The 23,576-nt window shown below is 41.9% G+C and overlaps 1 protein-coding gene across 1 annotated transcript in view; it reads left to right on the top strand.

Annotated features, from left to right (window-relative positions):
• Window positions 1–22,971, top strand: part of USP22 (ubiquitin specific peptidase 22) — a 77,488-nt gene extending 54,517 nt beyond the window's left edge. Inside the window, exons 9-13 of the mRNA XM_049874779.1 lie at window positions 14,505–14,631; window positions 15,774–15,865; window positions 17,928–17,990; window positions 18,757–18,906; window positions 19,808–22,971. Of these exons, the coding sequence (XP_049730736.1) occupies window positions 14,505–14,631; window positions 15,774–15,865; window positions 17,928–17,990; window positions 18,757–18,906; window positions 19,808–19,850 (475 nt within the window). The 3' untranslated portion in view covers window positions 19,851–22,971. The remainder of the gene's footprint in view (window positions 1–14,504; window positions 14,632–15,773; window positions 15,866–17,927; window positions 17,991–18,756; window positions 18,907–19,807) is intronic.
• The last annotated feature ends 605 nt before the right edge of the window (window positions 22,972–23,576 follow it).

Raw genomic sequence — 23,576 nt, 5'->3', positions numbered from 1 at the left:
AATAACCTCTTCGTTATTTCCTTTTAAAGCCTAACCAGAAGCACACTAAATGTCCACAATTCTAGCAACTTTCTATTTATGGTGTTAAAAGTAAACAGTATACCATTAACAGATTGCTATGTAGGTTTCATGGACAATTTAATTGGGCAACATGTCATTACCAAGTGAATCAGCGTTTTGACTTAAGGTTTTTAAGTGTTACGTATAGAATTTTATTAGGAACTTTGAAAAAAATTTTTTGGTTGACGTATTATGTCAGAATACATAAATCTTATAAGAAAGCAGAATGTGTTCAAACACCATCAGGTTAAATAGAAGCCTTGCCTAAGACAGTCACAAGATCAGTGAGCCATGATTAAAAGAGCTCTGGTGTCTTGGAAACAGGACGTGTTTATTAATCTTTGATTGTGTTCTGAAAGAATGAGTTCCAAGCATTTTAATGAGCCTGATTACCTCGATACAGTTACGTGAAACTAGATAAGCAATTTTTAAAGATCAGTTATAGTTCAAGGTATAGCTATAAGCTTTAAAAATTATACCTTTATGATTATACAGCACATACGTTTTTAACATTTAATAAGATCTTTAGAATCGTGGGTAAGAGAACTCTGTTTTCATAAAGCAAAACTTAAAATTGTATTTCAGAATTGCCCTTTTTGATCATGATTCGGTTAGAATCTTTGATCAACTAAGATTTGTCCAGGCGCTATCGAGGTTCTTTGGGTCTTGGTAATTATAAGTACCAGTTATAACACATAAATTATTTTTATTGGTTCCATGGCTGCGTTTTTTGTTGTTTCAGTTGGAAGGAGACCATTTGCTGCATCTTAGATGCCTGTTCTCGAGCTTATAAGACCCCAGTCACTAAACAATTTAGCAATCTGAAAAGGATATGTATTACTCTATATTACCCTTATCAGGCCAGTGATCTGAAAGACTTCTTTAACCCACGAACCTAAAGTTTTTAGTCAGGAAAACAAGTCCCAAGAAGTGTTAGAGGGAACCTCGGCAGCATTAGCTGCTTCTGTGTGTGCACTTTAGTCTTTAGTATATCTTGATATATTTTAGTTTAGGTATCGTTAATATACACATTTTTTTTTATCATTAAGGCACACACTCCACTTTGGGGAGGAAGCAAATAAGTAAGAGCTAACCTGTTTTGTATAGTCATTATTCTTAACTTGAATTACTTTAGTGAACCAAGAATATATGATATTATTTAGACTATTAGTAGAACTCTCAAGATTTAAGGCAACCTTATCTAACACTAATTGTAATCTAATAATTTTTCATCTAACACAAGCAAAGCCTGTGCTGGTGATTTTATGGATTATGACTGCCACAAAACAACCAGTTAAAGTTTCTTTAGTAAGAGGTCGTCTTTTTTTTTTTTTTTTTTTTTGATAGCTATTTTGTCAGATGTTTGATGGCTTTTTTTAAAACAATTTTTTATAGGGATTATGGCTCTCACCTTTTTGATTTTTTTATTAGAAGGTAGTTTAGAGCTGAAGCACCAGGCACTCCTTAAGCCAAATAACAAGTTTTTACTCAGTTGGGCGGTAGCACTTTGTAGGCATGACAACCACATACAAAATAATGTCTTTTAAGCCACATGAGGGAAGGTTTCTCAAGGTCTTTGCAAAGCTAAAGAGGAGTAAATATTAAAAGGAAGCATGTGACTGTTAACTATTAGCCACAGCTTTTCAGTACCCAGGCAAGGCCTTGGCCACAGGATTTAGTTGTCAGGTATAATAAGCTACAGGTCTCTGCTTTTTATGTTTTTGAGTTAACACCCCCAAGGCTTCACCCTTCCATTTCTGAACACGTAAGTAAAAGGCGTAAGTAAAAGACTTTGTTGTACTTAGGGTGTCTTAATGCCGGAGGTTGAACAGGGGCTATTTTTAAATTTACAAAAGTTTGTGATTGAGTTTTAGACCAAAGCAGAGATTTTGAGCTAGATGTGTTTAATAATTTGTATAAGGGGGCTACCAAAAGGGAAAATTACTGTATTTTTATGCAAATAACACACTTTCTACGTTTGTTTGCCAACCATGCCTTTCCCCATGAGATATTTTCATATCTGTACTATGCTTTTTTTTTTTTTTTTACAGCAACATGTAAAAAAAAAATGGTTTGGTGACGTTTATGAAAATACCTTGAGGTGGGTGGGTGCAGCTGGTAAACAGAGGTAGAAGGTGCACATTATTTGCATAATAATAAAGTAGGTACCCATTAGCAGCAGTATCCAGTAAGTTCCAGGAATCCTCGTAATTTTTGTTTTTTAATTTAATTGCTGGAACTGTTGAATTGTCTGAAGCCTTTTAGAGGCTAACTTTATACTTTCTGTACTTAGTTTATGCCCTAGGTTTTGAACTTGGGACAGACAAAAGTGTAATTTATCCTTGGAGATCTTATGGCCCTTCTCAGCTAATTTGTTGTAAAAGGTAGAATGAAGCAGCTTGACTGTATTTGAGAGTATTAGGGCATAAAAGGAGATCATTCATGTATTGAAGGAGGGTTGAATTTTGGGGAAAATTTAAAGTTGATCTTGATTTAAGATTTGGTATAAATAGGAAGGTGATTTAGTAAATCTTTGGGGAAGAATGGAAGCTTTCTCAGTGAAAACAATCAGAGATTGATTAGAGTGTTCTATAGAAATGTTGAAAAAGGCTGAGTACAAGCCAATAACAGTAAACCATTTTGCAGGGAGGGGCTGTTTTAGTGAGTAAAGTGTGAGGGCTAGGTACTATAGGAAGACGGGGGATAATTATTTACTGCCCTTAGATCTCAAACAAACTTTTAATCTTGGCTGTGTGGTTTTTTTAACTGGTAAAACAAGGGTATTGCAAGGGCTTGTATAAGGGATAAGTATTTTAGAAATGAATCGATTACTAACGGGTTTAAGTTGTAATAGTGAGCCCAGGTGATGCAGTGGTTAAGTACTCGGCTGCTAACCAAAGATGGGTGTTTCAAACCCATCAGCCGCTCTTCGTGAGAAGGATGTGGCAGTCTGCTTCCATAAAAAGATTACAGCCTTGGAAACCTTTTGAGGCAGTTCTGCTCTGTCCTCTAGGTCCCTGTGAGTTGGAATTGACTTGATGGCAACAGACTTGGTTTGGTTTTTGGTTTGGGCAAGGTAGGATAAAGTTTTAGTTGAGTCTATTTTTACAGTACTGTGAATATGACCAATATCAGTAGAGTCGTTTACCCGTAATTGACCTGGTACTTGATTTAATAGTTTAAAATTAACATTTGCTCTTGCAACTTTAGTTTTTAATGTGATGCCACTTTGAATAAAGCAGATTAACTCTTTTTTTATTAGGTAATTTGAATAACATGTCTTCCAGATGAGAAAAAGAAAAATGGCTTTGGATCTTAATTAAGGGGTTTCTCTTTATTAAAAGTATGGGAGTAGAATTATAAAGCAAAAAAGAATGATTTTTGGTGAATGGACCCAGTTTTATAGGAAGAGGTTTAGAAACATGTACAGTTTGAGTTTTATTATTTATTTTACAACGGTTTTTTTGGTCACTCTGAGGAGGAAGGATTTAATGTAACAGTGTGTGGAGTTTAAAGTAGATACTGTAACATCAGTATCTATTAGAGTTGATAATGGCTTTCTATTTATAATTAATTTAGTCTCTGCATATTTAAAGTTATGAGGACTAAGGCACTTGGGTATTTCTCAGAGTAACTTCTTATTTATTTATTTATTTATTTATTTATTTGTGCTTTAGAAGGTTTACAGAACAAACTAGTTTCTCGTTAAATAGTACACGTTTTATGACATTGGTTAACAACCCCACGACATGTCAACACTCTGCCTTTCAGACCTTGGGTTCCTTATTACCAGCTTTCCTGTTGCCTCTTCCTCCTGCCTTCCAGTCCTTGCCCCTGGACTGTTGTGCCCCTTTAGTCTCATTTTGTTTTATGTGCCTGTCTAATCTTTGGTGAAGGCTGAACCTCAGGAGTGACTTCATTACTGAGCTAAAAGGGTGTCTGGGGGCCATACTCTGGGGGTTTCTCCAGTGTCTTTCAGGCCGGTAAGTCTGGTCTTTTTTGTGAGCTAGAATTTTGCTCTATGTTTTTGTCCAGCTCTGCCCGGGACCCTCTATTGTGATCCCTGCCAGAGCAGTTAGTGGTGGTAACCAGGTACCATCTAGTTGTACTGGACTCAGTCTGGTGGAGGCCATGGTAGATATGGTCCATCAGTCCTTTGGACTAATCTTTCCCTTGTATCTTTAGTTTTCTTCATTCTCCCTTGCTTCTCAGAGTAACTTTATTTAGAATTTTTGAACATTATTTGAGCTCTTTTTTTTTTTTTTTTTTGGAGCTGGTGTTGGTGAACAGTTAAGAGTTCCTGAAAGCTTTGGGCAATCTCATTTTTAATGTATAAATTCCTTATAATAAAGACATTGATTTTTTTGGACCTGAGTTTGAGAAGATTGAGGATTTGAAAATGATTGAGGAGGACTTAAAGAAGGAAGGGGCAAAGGTTTGTAAGAAAAAGGGAATTGGTCTCCCCCAGGGCACTGAGGACCTTGAGGAGCCTGGAGCTGTTTTTAAAAGTCATGATTAGCCACACCTTATAATCTCAGATTTATCTTTCTTTTGTTAGTAGGACTGTACAATTGGCCAGTTTATTTTGGGGGGGAAATATCTTTGGAATGGCATTTAACGATTTTTTAGTAATAGTCCTGGCCCTTTTAGGGGTGTTTTTATGAGTCAGTGAGGGGTCTTGGACTTTTTCCTAAACATTATTCCATTTAGCCTCTTTTATTTATTTTTGCGTATCTTTTGGTCCCAAAAACATGTGAATAAGCTGATAAGAGATCAGGTAAAACTGGGTCATCAGCACTAATTAAAATTTTAAATTGTTCAGTGAGTTTTGGGGGATCCTCCCTGGGTTTACAGAATTTTTTTTATTATACTTTATAAAAAAAAATTAATTTACCTTTATTCTAAGGAGAACATACAACTTTTTAAAAGGCTCCTGGAGTTTCTGAGGGCTAAATTTTAAAAGGAGTTTGGGGTGTGACCTCTTCTTTATAGAATGGATATTCTTACAATAGACCAAGGTTAGTTTTAGGGGATTACAATAGACCAAGGTTAGTTTTAGGGGATTCAGGGAGGACAGGATAGATAAGAGAAGGGGAAGAGAATTACGGAATGGAGGAGGCAATTCAGAAGGAAAAATGTGTCCATTTCACAGATCTTTAAGTCATTTCTTCAATTTCTGCAAGAATTTCTGTATGTTTAACAAAGTCTTTTAAGCCATATGATTTTACTTTTGTCTGTTTATGGACTCAGTACCAGTTAAGTATCCCATTGAGCTTCTTTGACTTCCTTAACATTTTCTAATTTTTCCCTAAGATAAACTAATTTGTCTAGTGAAAAAGAACCCCATTTAGGCCATTGAAATTTTAAGTTATTTTTTTGTACCATCTATTCATTTATCAAGGAACAAACAAGAACAAAAACTGTAATGTTTTTCCATGAATCCTACTGGCATGCCAGCAGGGGGAGCTGTAAGCTCAGGTTTAGAATTTGAGGATTCTGTTATTAGTCTCTGATTCTGTCTAAACTTTCAAGTGCCACACACTGACTCAAAGTCTTTCCACTGAAATGCCGCCAGAATCAGAGATTTTGAATAACCTTGTTGAAATAACAGAAACAAATAAGAACAACCAACCATGTAACAGAGAAACTGCACAGCAGTCTTAAGGAGCAACACTAAAAGCGTGGACTCAAGAGACCAAACAAGTCCAAATTAGGAAGGGGAAGCAGATGAGGGAAAATACCCCTCAGCTGTTACCAACATCTGGTTCAACCCTTATGATGGAATTGTTGGGAAAGGAACTTCAATCCCACTTCCGACACCAAATAACTTTCAACTCAAAACACCATTAACAGATTACTATGTAGGTTTAATAGATAATTTGCAAATTGGGTGACATTGCATTACCTAGTGAATCAGTGCTTTGATTAAGATTTTTAAAGTGCTGTGTATACAATTTTGTCAGGAAATTTGAAAAAAAAATTTTTTTGATTGGTTGACAATTATGTCAATACATAAATCTTAAAAGAGTGCAGTGTTCCTCAAACATTGTAAGTTTCAGGTGTTAGTGAGCCTCATCACCTAGATATAATTATGTAAAACCAGACAAGGTGCGTTTTAAAAACTCAGTTATAGTTCAAGACACAACTATAAGCTCTAAAAATTACATGTTTATGATTATACAGCACATAAGTTTTTAACATTTATTAAGATGACCTTTAGTGTCACGGGCAAGAGAACTCCCTGTGTTTTCATAAAACTTCACAGTGGTGATAGACACTTTCCCCATAGTCTTCAATTTTTTCTAAGCCTAAAGAATCGTCCTTAGTATCCGTAGTTCTATTAAACAGTCTCTTCTCTTCAGGGCAATCTCGGACCTTACTATCAAACACACCAGAATTTCTGTAGCCTCTGTCCATTACCCAATCCCAAAACCACTTTTACAGTTTAGGTGTTTGTTAGAGCAGGACCCCTACTTCTCAGTACCAAAATGTGTAAGTCAGGGTTCTCTAAGAAACAGAACTAGTGATACATATGCACAGAGAGAGAGATTTACTGCAACGGTTTGGCTTACACAGTTGTGAGTGCTGGAAAGTTAAAAATCTGCAGGACACTTGGCACACTGGAGACTTCTGTAGGTTTGTATCGCAAGGTCTGTAGGTCAGGTGGCAGGAAGAAAACAGTTCAGAGAGTGTGCGTGCATGTACACACAAACAAGCATGTGATCTCTGCCAAAACACCTATGTACACCTACTTCTCACTTACCGTCGCGTTATTCAACGTTTCGTATTTACGACAGTAGTAAAAAATCTACTATTCCAACTATTTTACACATTAACAATCGTATGTCTGGCAGTAATGAATTCCAAGGTGCCAAGAGAGAGTAACTCTGGCTGTTTTGGGTAAGGTTATTTATCAGTTTGGCCGAGCAGTGATTCTAAGTGGTTTGCCAGTTATTTAATGATGTAATTTGGCAGTTGTGTAATGATGTAGTCATTCTCCGTTTTTACGTAATACTGATTTTGGGATAACAGCCTGGTCTTTGGAACCTAAAAAGGTCGATAAGTGAGGAGTGGGTGTATAGTCTGAAGGCATACCACAGCCTAAGGAAACTCTCCCTTTAACTGATTGCATTATAATAGATGACATTATGGGCGGTGATTACATTGCAATACATTAGATTACATTACGTAATAGCAGCTAGTGTAGTGTTTGCCAAAACTATTGAGAACCATAGCCTAGCCCGGATGACACGTAAAACTAACCATCACAACAGGCTACTATTCCCCCCACCCCCATTTGAGTTAACAGAAAGTTTGAGGGAGTGTTGATGCCCATGTACTTTTTGTGGGTAATAGCCTAAACTAGAAATGCCCCCTCCCCTCCCACACCAGTCCTATGACATGGACTTTTCTGCAAATAATTAAAACATTTATGGTATTCTGCACTTGAATTTATTCTTTAATTTGGCAATTTGCTACATCATCAGTCTAGATAAGTGACAAGATTTATGATGCAGTTGCTGTAAAATGTGTTTAAATTGCTATAGCATACACTTGTGGAGAGATCAGAATACCTTTTTTAAACTTTATTTCAGTTAAGTTCAGCGTTTGATGACCTTGATAGGGGAGGCTGATGAAGGGCGCACACCTCTTGGTTTTCATCTTGTTACACTGTCAGCAGGACCAGGTTTGCACATTTGGAATCTTAGAATGCATCAGTTTTGCAGCACTGATAGTGATAGTTCCAGGTATAAAATAGGGCACCATATATTCAGTTTGGAAAACAAGCAACAACCAAAACTAAAAAATTGCTCACTAGAGGAAAAAAAAGGTCTTTGCCTTGGCATCAGGTCCTCGTGCCCTAAAGAAATTACAGACCTTAAGAGGGGAGACAGATACGTAAATTGATGGTCACTGACATGCATTAATTGCCTAATTGTACCCAGTTATTGTTGTTAGCACTGTACAGACTACACATAACTGAATTTGAGGTCAGAGGGAGCTCTTATGTACTCCGGAGTGCTAAAAGGGAGTCTTCAGAACTACTTTTGGTAATAGAGAATAAAATTGAAACTGCAAACAAAACAGGCAGCGAGGGAGAAACCAAACTTCCCAAACTAAACTGTGTAGGAAGCAGTCTGCGGTTAGCAGTCACAGGACGTGTGGTGGGGAGGATAGCTTGAGTGCACTCATCTCTAGATTTTTATTGAAAGCCAAAGGTCATGAGAATCATGGCCCAGCCAAGATGACACATAATCTTAACCATCACAGCCACGTTACTCCTGTCTTGCATCTTGATGTTCATTATTACAAGATGTACATTGTTAATGCACAAAATAGTTGTATAGTAGATTTTTTATTATTGTCATAAATGCAAAGTGTCAGATAACAAGATTGTTGATAAGTGAGGAGTAGGTGTATGTTCAAGCCATATGTTCTTTATGTCTGACATGAGATTCTTTGGTATACTTTTAGTGATGTCAAGGCAGGTTTGTGTGACACCTGTGGTGGCAAAAACTTAGTGTAGTTGGCAGAGATGACAAGGGCTTGGCAAGTATTTCAACTCGAGAGCACTTAAGGTGAGAAACATGACAAATCATCAGAAACTTACAGAAGAATAAAAATGAACAAACATCAAAAAGTGTCTTGACTGATGAGCATTTTGTGTACTGCATTGGTATAAATTTTTTTTTAAATGTGTATTTTCATGAGAAGCTCTGTGCTTACTGGTCATCTAATCTGTAGTTTAATTTTATGCAGTGATATGCAGTGAACTCACCAGTCGTCTGATCTGTGGTACACTTTATGCAGTGATCTGCAGTGCACTTAGCAGTCATCCGATCTGTGGTACACTATATGCAGTGATCCACAGTGCACTGACCAGTGATCTGATCTGTAGTATATTTTTTGCAGTGATACACAATACACTTAGTAGTCATCTGGTCTGCGGTACACTTTATGCAGTGATAACACAGTGTACTGACCAGTGATCTGATCTTTGGTACACTTTATACAGTGATATGCAGCCGCTTTGTCATCTGATCTGTGGTACACTTTTATGCAGTGATATGCAGTGCACTTAGCAGTCATCTGATCTGTGGTGCCCTTTTATGCAGTGATATGCAGTGCACTTAGCAGTTGTCTGACCTGTGGTACACTCTTACGCAATGATACACAGTGCACTGACCAGTCATCTGATCTGTGGTACACTTTATGCAGTGATAATGCAGTGCACTTGGCAGTCATCTGATCTGTGGTATATTTTATGCAGTGATAATGCAATGCACTTAGCAATCATCCGATCTGTGGTACACTTTATGCAGTGATATGCAGTGCACTAGGCAGTCACCTGATCTGTAGTACATTTTATGCAGTGATATGCAGTGCACTTGGCAGTCATCTGATCTCGGGTACACTTTATGCAGTGATAATGCAGTGCACTTAGCAGTGATCTGTGGTACACTTTATACAGTGGTTAAGTATTGCAGTGCACTGAAAAGTCATCTGATCTGTAGTACACTTTATGCAGTGATAACGCAGTGCACTGACCAGTCATCTGATCTGTGGTGTACTTTATGCAGTGATTCACAGCGCACTTAGCAGTCATCTGAACTGTGGTACACTCTGTGCAGTGATCCACAGTGTACTAACCAGTCATCTGAACTGTGGTACACTTTATGCAGTGATTCATAGTGCACTCACCAATCATCTGATCCGTGGTACACTTTGTGCAGTGATTCACAGCACACTTAGCAGTCATCTGAACTGTGGTACACTTTATACAGTGATAGGCAGTGCACTTATTAGTCCTCCAATCAATTGATAGTAGCCAAGTGAATGTGCCTGACATGAAACCTATGACTCAGATGTGAGGGTATATCATTAGGATGTTTGTGCCCCCAGCTGTTGGCAAGCAAAAGAATACTGCCTTTCAGAAGGCTTGAGCCCATCGTAGATTAAAAAAATAGTTCTGGAACTTAAAAGTCTCTTCATGTTTCCGAGTTGTTCTTCATGTTTCCTCAGGGAGGAAGGCATTTGGGGGCTCTTGAAGGAAGTGGTGGGTCAGGGTGTTCTTGAGCCAGGGATGGAATTTGGTGTGTGTGTTTCTGCTTTCTGCCCTCTGTCACTAATTTAGAGCTGTGGGGTGCTCGTGTGAGGGACACATGAACTGTCCTCCTGATGTTAGCTGTGGGCTGGCCTGTACCTCCAGTTTTAAACTTAAGTCTTTTTTCTTCAATGTGGTTCAGAAGACGACTGCAGTTTTATACATTGTCTCTGCTCAGTGGTGACAAATGTCTGCGTGTTTGAGCTACGGAACCTGCTGTCGCCAGCAGCCAATGGTGCATGCTGATCCAGAGATGGTGAAAGAAACCCAAAGAGGCCTCTCAGGTGGCCTTGAGCAGCTGGGTTCAGGTGGGGCAGACATCACGTTTGAGTTGAAAAATTGCAGTATGGAGAATTGTTTTGGCGACTGTGTGTGTATCCAAAGCCTTCACTTTTTCTCCTCCCAACAGGTGTTGAATCAGGATTCAGATTGCACTAGCTGTCTGAAGAACACACCAGTGGTTTTTTTCACAGTTTGTTCAAATTAGGACCCAGTCTAGGTCCACATATTACATGCACGTGGTTGATTTGTCACATTCATCACTTTTAAGTATATGGGCTTCACCTCCCCGCCTTTTTTTCTTGCCTTGTAGGTCACCCTCCTGTAGAACTTCTGATAGCCTGGGCTCTGATCGCCTGGGCCTGTATTTCCTCTTCGCAGAAGGGTTTACTGCCCTCGCCCCCTTTCTGGGTATCTGAGGGGCCAGACAGGGTCAGCTCAGGTTAGAGGGGCCATCACCTTGCCCTGGCAATATCATGAAACTACCCCAGGATGAGAAAGGACTTGCCATACCTGGTTGTAAAAGGGTGAATTTTTCTGTTGTTTTTCTGCTTTAAACTTTAAAATTTGGCATACACTTGAAACATCTTTTTATGGGTTTTTATCTTTAGAAGCTACTACTTTGCCAGAAATGTTTGCTGACTGACTTAGTCATCTAATGCTGCTGTAACAGAAATAACACAAGTGGATGGCTTTAACAAAGAGAAATTTGTTTCCTCACAGTGAAATAGGCTTTAAGTCCAAATTGAGGGCGCCGGCTCCAGGGGAAGGCTTTCTCTGTTGGCCTTCTCATCAGTCTTGCCCCGGACTAAGAGCTTCTCCGCACAGGGACCCTGGGTCCAAAGAACGTGCTCTGCTTCTGGCACTGCTTTCTTGATGGAGTGAGGGGCTCCCAGCTCTCTGCTTGCTTCCGTTTCCTTTTATCTATTTAAGGTAAAAGGTGGTACAGGCCACAACCTAGGGAAACTCACTTTACGTTGGATCAGGGATGTGACCTTAGTGAGGGTATTACAGTCCCACCCTAATCCTCCTTAACATAAAATTACAATCACAGGATGGAGGACAATCATACCATACTGGGAATCATGGCCTAACCAAGTTGACACATATTTTGGGGGGCACAATTCAATCCGTTACACTGACTTATTCAGTGTAGCCTTTCACGTAATCTCTCTTCACGGTTAGAAAATAACCATTTCCGTAGACCTCTTATCTTTTAAAATTAAAGATGTCTTTTTTAATTTAAATTATATTAGTTTCACAGCAGTAGTAAGAAATACAGAGATCCTTGTCTCCTTCACCCCATTTCCCCCATGGTAACAACCTGCAGCACTGTGGATACTACAGTATCACCAGCAGGATATCGACATTGTAACCGTCAGGAGACAGCACATTTCGTCCCCACAAGATCCCTGATGCTGCCCTTTATAGCCACACTCACTTCCCTGCAGCTCCCACCCTACCACTCACCCCCTAGGAGCCACTTCTCTGTTCTCCTTTTCTGTACTTTTTCATTTCAAGAATGTTATATATACAGTATCGAACCGTTTGGGGTTGGCTTTTTTCACTCAGCATGATTCTCTGCAGTTTCGTACAGGTTCTGTATGAGTAGCTTGTTCCTTTTTCTTGGTGAATGGTATCCCACGGTGCAGGTGTACCGCAGTCAGTGTATCCATTCACCTGTTGAAGGATGTCTGTGTTGCTTCTGGCTTTTGGCTATTGTGAATAAAGCTGGTATACACATCCGTACGCAGGTTTTCGTGTGAACACAGGTTTCAACTCCCTGGAATGAATGCCGGGAGTATGGTTGCTGGGTTGTATGGTAATTAGAAAATTGCTGTTTACTAAGACCTTTAGTTAAAAAAAAATTTTTTTTTTTTTTAAAAGAAATAGGGGAGAGAAGATAGTTTTTCTTTCTTTCATCATGAAATTATAAGCATCCTTAATTACATATATTTGGTTTTAGTAGGGAAGCTAACCCTGTTGAAACCAGGAAAATAATTCTTTTTCTCTCTTACCTCCTGCATCTTTTTTTTCTTAAAAAGGTGTATTTACATCTATGTATATCTGTATCTAGGAATAGATATATAAAAGATACATAAAATTGTGGTTATATATATAAAACAAAAGGCGGCAATTTTAACCATTTTTTAAGTATGCAGTTCAGTAACATTAATTATAGTTCATCATGTTGTGCAACCATCACCACTATCCATTTCCAAAAGTTTTTCATCACCCCAAACAGACACTCATTGCCCTTTAAGTAATAGCCACCTGCCGCTTCTTCCCCCAGCCCCTGGTAACCGCTGATAAACTTTGGCCTCTGCATTTACCTGTTGTTGATATTTCATGAGTGGGATCATATAGTATTTGTCCTTTTGTATCTCACTTACTTCACCACTTGGCATAATCATATTTTCAAGAATCATCCATGTAGCATGTGTCAGAGCTTTATTTCTTTTGATGATGGAATAACATTCCATTGTATGTATATAAGGAGTCCCTGGGTGGCACAAAAGGTTAAGTGCTTGGCTACTAACCTGAAAGGCTGGTGGTTCTAATCCACCCAGAGGCACCTGGAAAGAAAGGCCTGGTAATCTGTCTCTGAAAGATCACAACCACCCAGTTCGATTCTGATACATGGGGTCACCACGAGTCAGAATCTCTTCACTGGTAACAGGTTTTGTATGGACGTATACCATGTTTTGTTTATCCATTCGTCTGTTGATGGACACTTGTGTTGTTTCCACCTTTTGGCTATGGTAAGTAGTGCTGGAGTGAACACTGGTGTTATCGGTATCTGAATTCTTGTTTTCAAGTTTTTGGATATATACTCAGGAGCAGAATTGTGGGACGTATATTAATTCTATGTAACTTTCTGAGGAATTGCCAGACTTTTTCGCAGCAGCTGCACCATTTTGCATTCCTACCAGCAGTAGATGAGAGTCCCAATTTTCCACATCCTTGCCAACACTTCTTATTTTCTATTTTTCTGATAATAGCCATAGCCATCTGTTGGGTATGATGTGGTATCTTAGGGTGGTTTTGATTTGCATTTCCCTAATGGCTAATAATGTTGAGCATCTTTTCATGTGCTTGTTGGCCATTTGTTTATCTTTTTTGGAGAAATGTCTATTCTTAAAGTCCTTTGCCCGTTTTCTATAAATTGTCTCTTCCCTTTCTTAACAAAGTTCTTTGGTGCACAATAGTTTTTATTTTTGATGGAGTCAGTTTATCTGTTTTCTTCTGTAGCTCATGCTTTTGGTGTCATACCAAAGAATCCACTGTCAGAAACTACATCTTAAAGCTTTACTTCTTTTGTCTTTTTCTAAGAGTTTTATAGTTTTTGTTCTTATATTTAGGTCATTGATCCCTTTTTGAGTTAATTTTTGTATGTGGTATGAGGTATGGATCCAGCTTCATTGTTTTTATGTTGAGACCCAGTTGTCCAAGCACCATTTATTCTTTCCCCTTTGAACTATCCTGGCATCCTTGTTGAAAATCAGTTGACCATAGATGATATTCCATTGGTCTATATATCTGTCCTTACACAAGTGCTACAGTATTTTGATTACTTTATAGTACATTTTGAAATCAGTAGGGGTCCTTCTACTTTGTTCTTTTTCAGGGTTGTTTTGGCCATTCAGGGCCCTAGCCATTCCATATGAATTTGAGGACTGATTTTTCCATTTCTTCCAAAAAGACTGTTGGAATTTTGATAGGAATTGTGTTCAGTCTATACATGACTTTGGCTAGAATTGACATCTTAACAATATTAAGTCTTCCAACCCGTGAACACAGGATGTCTTCCCGTTTATTTAGATTAGATCTTTAATTTCAGCAGTATGTTATTAGTTTTCAGTGTACATGTCTTTCACCTCTCTGGTTAAATTTCTTTCAGAATTTCATACTTTCAGATGCTATTGTAAATGGAATGTTCTTAATTTCCTTTTCAGATTGTTCATTGCTCATGTAGAGAAACACAACTGATTTTTGTGTGTCGATTTTGTACCCAGTGACTGGTGAATTGGCTAAAAATATATTTTTAAATGCCTTACAGATTTACCAGACCAGAGCACTTAGGAAGCAGTGCCAAAATCAAGTGTAGTGGTTGCCATAGCTACCAGGAATCCACTAAGCAGCTCACCATGAAGAAATTGCCCATTGTTGCCTGTTTTCATCTTAAAGTAAGTTTTCCAGAAAACCAACCTGAGTGGCAGACTCGATGTTTATCCCCATACAACATATATAGCCTATTGGTTGGGCGTACTGAGTGTGTTTTATAACTGCACCTGGTTAGTGAGGAATGCTAAAGAGATTGGGGGTAGTAAATTGGACTTAACCTTCCTCTGCTGCTGAAAGAAGTTTATTGTGGTAAACAAAGAATAATTTACTCAGAATGAAAATAGCATGTGAGTTACACCACTGTTTTTGTATGGATATATATCACATGGAGCCTTGGTGGCACAATGGTTAAATATTACGGCTGCTAATCAAAAGATCGGCAGTTCGAATCCACCAGGCGAGCTCCTTGGAAACCCTATGGGGCAGTTCTACTCTGTCCTAGAGGATCACTATGAGTCAGAATTGACTCAACAGCAATGGGTTTGGTTTGGGTTTATATCCCATATATACCATTTTTCTTGCCCAGTAGGTTACCTGTCCTGTAAAACTTCCTGTGCCAAAAAAAAGGTTTTTTGTTATTACTCCCCTGTGCAAATTATTCCACCCTCCCCCCAAGTTTTCAGATTTTCTTTCACTTAAAAACAAACAAAAAAAACCCCAAATCCTTTGTATTATGATCCAGTGGAGGGGTTGGCAAATTTTTTCTGTAAAGGGCCAGATAGTAAATATTTTAGGCTGTGTGGGCCACATAAGTCCTTTGTTAAGATATTTTTGTTTTATTTTACAATCCTTTAAAAATATAAAAACTATTCATAGCTCACTGACTGGATTTGGTGACTGCAATCTAGTCAAATTAATGCCTTTTGTTTGGTGAAAGAAGCAATATGCTTGTTTTCTTTCCTACCACCTGGCACTTTCATGGTTGGTTGTTAGATTTCTTTTTGTGTCTGTATTAGTTTATCACTGTGATCAATCCCATAATTTCAAGATTTGACTCAAACTTCATAAGTTAGATTGATAAGGAATAATATTCTGTTATGGAATCTGTAAGCTCCAGATATACAGCCAAAAAGCAATTTAAAAAATAAGATAAAAAGCTCATCTTCAGGAGGACTCAGAGAAAAACCATTGGTGGAACCCTTAAGGCTGACACTTGGTCCTTCTTCCTCTCCCTTCTCTGCTCCCATCTGCTTCACTTCTGTAGCGGTTTGAACACTCTGCCAAGCTGAGACGGAAGATTACCACATATGTGTCCTTCCCCTTGGAGCTGGACATGACCCCCTTCATGGCCTCAAGGTATGGAAGGGTTTGTTCTGTGTCCTGTGGTCAAGGAGGCGTCCTCTTGGTATGTCAGTAACACAGCACAGGGTTCCACAATGAAGCAGTTGGAGGAGTTAATGTCAACCTTCACTTAACAAACCCGGTCACCCTGGCCTGAGCCCATGTAGGAGTCCCCGGGCGGGTTAATGTGCTCGGCTGCTAACTGAAACGTTGGCAGTTCAAGTCCATACAGAGGTGCCTTGGAAGAAAGGCATGGTGATCTGCTTCCAAAAAATCAGCCATTGAGAACTCTGAGAGCACATTTCTACTCTGACACACACACGGTCACCATGAGTTAGAATTGACTCAGTGACAACTGTTTTAACCCAGGATACGTTTTAGTTTAATGAATTCTCTTTCCTCAGGTATAATGGGTATATTTCTGCTTCAGAGTTTTTTCTAGCAACCCTTTATCATCTTTCACACTTGGAAAGTCAGCATAGGTAGAGTCACAGCTAAAAGGCACTTTTTAGCTGACGGAACAGGTTTTGAGATACGAATTTAGCATAGTTGATTTTGTGGTTGTGAATTCCATTTTTCTTGTTTTCAAATCATACATCACAGACCGCTTGAAATGTACCCTCCAGAAAATCCATGGCACCATCTAAAGCAAGTTGCCTCGTTATTAGTTGTGGCAATTTGTGTCTCCTTTCTCATGGTGGTCCTGTCCCTATAGAGGGGCCATCTGGGTCAAAAGTGACAAGACCATCAGAATTACCTCTGTATCTCTGTGACATGGAAATGTGCCTGGGAAAATTGGTCGACTTAACCATGATATCTCTCACCCAAGAAGGCAATAATAATTGCTGATATCAAGGTATCAAAGATCTTAATATTTTCAGCACAGGATAATAGTTGCCATCAAGTTGGCACTGACTCATAGCAACCCCACATATGACAGAATGAAACGTTGCCTGGTCCTGAGCCATCTTTACAATCGTTGGTATGCTCGAGGCCTTTGTCACAACCATTGTGTGGTGTCTTCCAATCCCAGAGGCTCATTTCCCAGCACTGTATCAGACAATAATCTGTTGCAATCCATAGGGTTTTCACTGGCAAATTTTTGGAAGTAGATCGATGGGCCTTTCTTCCTAGTCTTTCTTAGTCTGGGAGCTCTGCTGAAACCTCTCCGCCGGGGTGACCCTGCTTGTATCTGAAATAAAGGTGGCATAGTTTCCAGCATCACAGCAACACACAGGTCACCACAGTACAGCAACCTGGCAGATACAAGGTGTCAACTCATAGTAGCAGGGGATATATACATTAAATAAAGCTTGGAACTTCACATTTCCAGCATTGCCTCCACCCCACCATTTTAAAAAGAGGTATGGTGGCACCAGTCTTTGAGTGGCGCAAATGGTGAAGCACTGGACTAGTAACCAGAAGGTTGGCAGTTCACACCCACCCAGAGGCGCCTCAGAAGACAGGCCTGGTGATCTGCTTCTGAAAGGTCACAGGCTTAAAAACCCTATGGAGCAGTTCTACTCTGCACACATGAGGTCACCAAGAGTTAGAATCAGCTCAACAGCTAACAACAAAACTACATGACGGTGGTAAAATAAATAAGCAGCAATTTTGGTTCTTTTAAGGAAGTATCTAAATTGTTGAACAGGTTTAATTTATACTTTTTAAAATTAACCTTTAAGTTTGTGAGGAAGAGTATTCATGCCACCTGTGTGTCCAGATCTAATCCTATCACAAAGCCTGTTTAGAAGCCTCCATGGGTGACGACGGGCCAGGGCTTTCTCTCGAGGTGGTCGTCCAGGAAGTGGGGTCTGGTCAGTCTGGGGTGACCCAGCTCCGAGGCAGCAGGTGTGTGTGCCCTCCAGCAGCTGAAGCAGCCATTCTGAGCCTCAGTGTCCTCCCCTCCAGTGGGGTAATTACTTCCTTAAAGGGGCAGTAGTTGGAAGAATTGGAAATCCTATGTGACGTACCTAGTACAGTGCCTGACATAGACTCTCAGTGAGCGTCAATGTTGTTATGCTTCTCTTTGACTGGTCATTCTAGTGACACTGAGTTTTGGTGTTATTTGTCACAGCAAAGAGAGCAGGATGAATGGGCAGTACCAGCAGCCGACGGATAGTCTGAACAATGACAACAAGTAAGGGCCATTGTGGTGTTTTGTCCTGGGCGTCTCCATCTGTGAGCAGGGAAGGAGGGGTGCCTGTCTGCCTTGCAGGAAGGGCCAGCCCATCTTCATGAGCAGACAACTGTTCTTGTCTTAGAGCTCTTGGCTTTTTTTGGCCACTGGCCGACTTACTGCCTTGCCACTCATTGACCTGTGTTGAAAATAATCCCTCTGTTAGGAAAGGTCTTTCCATACCTGTGTCTGTCTGATAAATGTCCCCTGATCCAGCTTTCTTGGTCCTTGTGGGTAAGAAGGCTTTTGTCCTGGTAGTTACAGTCCTAGAGTGAAGAACCCTGCATCCAGACTCTAGCCTTGTGCCTCTCACTGGTATCAGAACAAAGTTTTCTTTCTTTCCTGTGGTGAAGTTGATTTCTTCTCCTGTCCTTTCTATCACTGGTGTGGAAGAGAGAAAGAAGGAATCTTAATCTCGTTAAAAAGAAAGAACAGTTACAATGTCCGCACACTGATGGTTCTGTGAAGGCAGCCAGTGGAGTCCTGGCTCCACGTGGACACGGTGGAGCCTGGACCAGAGCTCAGCAAGGCAAGCCAGCCTCTCCTCCCCCTGTATCCCCCTGCACAGCCACTTCAGTTCTTGGTGCTAAATATCTGGGGTCAGTAGAGCATCCCTTAATGCAAAAGCTTTTCACTCAGACGTAGGCTTCTAACTGCTTAAAATGTGATATGGTTTCTGATGGTAAAATTGTTCTGTTGCTCCTCCACCCGCTTCCTCCCCACCCAGGTACTCCTTGTTCGCAGTTGTTAACCATCAGGGGACCTTGGAGAGTGGCCACTACACCAGCTTCATCAGGCAGCACAAGGACCAGTGGTTCAAGTGTGACGATGCCATCATTACCAAGGCCAGCATCAAGGACGTGCTGGACAGCGAGGGGTATGTCCCCAGGCCCCCCAGGAGGGAGGTGGCACAGCTAGCCACTTCCCGGGGGGGGTGTCCACACCCCAAGTGGGCCCTGTCTTTAGTACTGTTCAGGCGTGTTCACCTTCACGTGCTCTGTGGGATGCCAGCTTGAGCCATCTTTGGACAGGAGAGACCATAGCTGACTGCAGTCACCCTACAGACTGGTTCTCTTGCTCACACCGAGCATGTTGGGGCAGCCATTTGTTTTAACCACAAGCATGAACTGAGCACACTGGTTCTCTAGCAGTCCTTCCTGTCCCATTCCTTCCTAACACAAGAAAACGCCGCCCCCCCCCCCAACCAGGAGCCCAGGGAAAGCCCCTTGTGTAAGTCACCTTCTGCTTTCACTGCGTTCATAGTCCAAGGCTCACCGGGACTCCCAGCCTGCAGTGTGAGAAGCAAACCAGCTACTGTAATGACCTGGGGAGTCCCGACTTTATATTTTGAGCTGTGGGGAAGCTGTTGAGAGATCTTAAGTAGTATGACATAGTTGGATCTGTGCTTAAAGGCAGCCCTGACGCCTAGAAGTGCCTTCGTCCCAGCACAAACAGGCCCTAAACGAAGGCAGTGGCAGTCACAGGGAGAGGAGCAGAGCCCAGAGGTATTGCAGATGAGCGGGATTTGATGGCTCCCTAATGAATGAGGGAGAGGGTGGGCCCCGAGTGACGTGGGCGTGGGAGGGGGGGTGGTACCACTTGTCAAGGTAAGGAATCTTCCCAGCTTCGGGACTAAGAAGCTCTCCAGCTGTGAAACTTCATCCTGCAGACACCTGCAGAGGATGTCGCACAAGCCTCCTCGTTTAAGGAGGGCGGTTTTTGTTTTAACTTCTCGTGAATCAGAGTGTAAGCATGCTTTCTCTCCTCTGCCTCCTCAGATACTTGCTGTTCTATCACAAGCAGTTCTTGGAATACGAATAGTCTTAGCAGCAGCTGGTCAGAATGAAGGGAATGAGTTGACGAGCCTCACACTGCAACCCCCTGCCCTTCCAACGTGGAGACACCACCACCCACTCAGGAGCCACCACCCTGGTTGGGCTCCCTGGCCTGGGCCAAAGGACAGGGAGCAGGGTGTCCAGGACTCAGGTGGTTTGCACACGGACCAGCTCTGCAGTTGGGGGCGAGCTCCGGGAACTCCACAAAGGAGAAAATTAAATGTGGGGTGTGTTCTTGGGTGGGGAAGGAGCAGAGCGGACCTGTCACTAGTCGTGTCCTCTGCTCCTCAAAAAAATGTAGGGGTAAGTGGCGGGGGGGGGGTGCCCTCATCAGCACAGAGCATCTCCTGCCTGTGCTTTGATTTTAACTGACCAGTGGATAACAATGAAAAAAGCTTCCAGAGGCCCATTGAACAGTTTTTATAGGTACATTAAAGCCGTCAGGTAGAGGAGACAGGATATTATGCAAGGACAGAGGACTTGCACATACCTTTCTTTCTGTGAGTTTTAGCGTTAGATACATATAGCCTGAGATTTCGAGATTCTTCGCTGCGTGTTTTCAGCAGATGCAGAGAACAACCCACAGGGCTGTGGAACTGAGGATGCGAACTCGGGATTCCAAGCATGTCTGTTCTGCAGAAAACTTAGCATCAAGCTGCATGTCGAAGCATCAGCCCAGATACTCTTTCTCGGTTTTCTAGAAATAGGCATTTTCTTATCCCCTCTTCCTTTTTAACGGTGAATTTCATAAATGTTGTAGTAGTGAAGTGAACGAATTACCGAGTTTCTACTGAAATCTAGATTTTTTCCCCTTAATTCTAGAGAGCGACCCCTGCTTCTTCACTGTTGCTATTTTGTTGATTCCTTCCCCTCCCCACTGCCCGCCTGGGACATGTGTGCCACCGCTGGTGGGGGGCATGGGGGAGAAAAAGCTAGTGAGCTGCTAGTTAGTACAGGACCCCTTATACGGTGGAGCGTTTTCTGTGGTGTCCTGCTGGTTCCCTGCGCATCTTCAAACCCCCACCCTCACCCCCTGCACGGTAGCTCGTGTGTTGGATTTAAACTAGCGTGACTTCGTGTGGAGACTGCATCAGACTGTTCTTCGGCCTGCTTTCCATGTTGTATCGTTCTGACTGTAGTGGAAATGACTCGTGAAGTGAGCTGTTAAGGAGAACGAATTGAGGAAGTAGAGTATTAGTTTGTTCCTTGTAAGATATCTTGCACGTGTCTATTTAAGCCCAAGCATAGATTTCCGTTTCGGAGACATTTTTTCGTTTACAACCTAGGGGCATGGGGGAGGGAAGTTTGCTTTCGCCTGGTTTGTGGTATAACTATCTCTCCAGGTGCCTGTTTCGGACCTGTCCATTCTTTAGTCTAGAGAAGAATTAGAGTAAGCCATTTCTGTAGTCAGTAAACTTTTTCTGTAAAGAGCCTGAGTAAATGCTTTAGGCTTTGAGGGCCAGAGGGCTTTGTCCCAAAAGCAGCCACAGGCAGTACAGAGATTAGTGGGCGTAGCTGTGTGCCAGTGAAATTTATATTTATGGGTACTGAAATTTGGATTTCACAAAACTTCCATGTGTCATAAGATTTTACTTTGATTTTTAAGAAATTATTTTAAAATATGAAGCTATTCTCAGCTCACATACCCTGCAAAAACAGGCAGCAACCATATTTGGCCCTGGGCTTTGGTTGGCCAGCCCTGACCCAGCTAGTTTCAGAAGGTGGGCGGTAACAGTAGGAGCTGAGTAGCAGCTGCTCCAGGTAAAAAAATGCTACAATCATACAGCAAGTGTTGTTTGCTGCAGAATCATCATGTGGAAAATCCTGACTGGTAGACTTTAAAACAGTTATCTAAATTATTCTCTGCCTTGTTTAGGGAACACATCTAACGGAAAGGGGAGGATTCATGTAAGTTGGCCTACAGGATGCTGGGCCGTGTCGTCTGCCACCTTGCTTGCATTACTGGGCTATCCTGAGTGGAGCATATGACACAGCACATGTGCTTGTCATGGGCAGTTCTGCAGGCTGCCTGTGGTTAGATGGCTCCTGTCCACTTGCTGTGATGGCTCTGAGCTGTGGTGGCCAGCCCCTGGCCCCCACATTTGTCTCCATCTCCCCTCTTCGTTGGCCTCCCCAACCCCATTCCCATTATCCCTCATGTCCACCAAGGACCGAGGGAGCTTCATTGGTTGTCCCTGGACTTATTTTCCACTGTTTGCATCCCCTTATTTGCTCTCAGCCAAACTTGGCTCAGGTGGAGCCTGTCTCCACAGAGGGGCACAGGCTCCAGGCTTGCTTGGCCACGCCTCTGCCTACATTGTCTGCGTGCATGCCTCTGTTTGACGCTCCGTCTTGGGTTTGCCTTTTCAGAAACAGATGAGTTTGGGGATTTCTTCTCTTACAGCCCTAGCCAAGTTCAGGAGGCTGTTTTCCTGTTCCCTGGTAACCACCCTGCATAGTGTTTACATGGTCACAAAGTGTGTCTCGTTATTAAGGACCTCGTCGTGTGCTCTCCCCATCCTGCTGGTGTATTGAAGCAGCATGTACCTCCAAGCTGCCACCGTCAGCACAGTGTTCTGCAACCTGTTGCTGGGTCCCCTCAAAAATGTCCTAAGGGGGTGTTAGTTGGCCATCAGGGCAGCGTTCCATAGCCCCGTGCTGGGTCTCCTGTCAGATTTCCTAAGGGAATGTTTTGAGCATGGTTGATTTGCTGGCCTAAGGGGCACCAAGGGACATAGAGTTGGGCAACTCAAGGATTAAGTGGATGGCTGCCCCTGGAGCTGGGCTGGGTCTCCTTTCTCCTGTCAGGCGCTAGCACTGTCCCAGACTCCCTTTCCCTGCAGTGCATACACCCGAGTGCTGCCACGGTCATACGCTTCCTTTGTATAAAACTGTTGTTCTGCGGACAACTCAAGTGACTGTTTACTATAATTCTGAAAACAAAAATTGTAAGAGAAATTTCAATGATTGTGCTGTGGTTGGATATTTTATTACCGAGATGTTTACACTTGCTCTCACCTGTCTCTGAGGAGCTGTGTGACTCTCCCACTTCTCCCGCAGTGGCTGTAGTGTTTCCTGTGTCATAATAAAGCTGCATTTTGTCCTGAGACCTGGCCGTTTTCCTCTAGCTAACTCGACAACTAGGGGGAGGGGGTGGAGACCAGAGGCAGGACACTGTCTCAAAGTGAGGGCCAACTGCGCATCCTCAGGCCCTCAGCGTCTGTGATCCACATGTTGTCATTGTCTCTGACCCTCTTTCCCTCCTTCTGAGGCAGGAGGGTAGCATGCCCAGGATGCAGACAGCCAGTATCTTCATACCTGGCATGCAGCGATGGCTGGGGTCCCCACACCTGGGGTGCAGGGGCAGCCAGGGTCCTCATACCCGGCATGCAGAGACGGCTGGAGCCCTCACACCTGGCAAGGTCAGGGTCCTTTACCAAGGGAAGTGACCCAACCTCAGGGTTTTTTTTGAGCTTTAAGTGAAAGTTTACAGTTCATGTCAGTTTCTCATACAAAAGCTTGTACACATGTTGTTACTTGACCCTAGTTGTTCTCCCTGTAATGTGACAGCACACTCATCCTTTCCACCCTGGATTTCCCACATCCATTCAACCAGCTCCTGTCCCCTTCTGCCCAGCCTTCATTCTTGAAGAGTCTGAGTGCTCACCCCACGCCCCAGCATTTGGAAACTGCAATTTCCATTAATCTTGGC

This window comes from Elephas maximus, chromosome 2 (assembly GCF_024166365.1).
Source record: "Elephas maximus indicus isolate mEleMax1 chromosome 2, mEleMax1 primary haplotype, whole genome shotgun sequence".
Taxonomy (NCBI): Eukaryota; Metazoa; Chordata; class Mammalia; order Proboscidea; family Elephantidae; genus Elephas; species Elephas maximus.
Note: the sequence above shows the minus strand (reverse complement) of the source record. Positions and strands in the feature narration are given on the sequence as shown.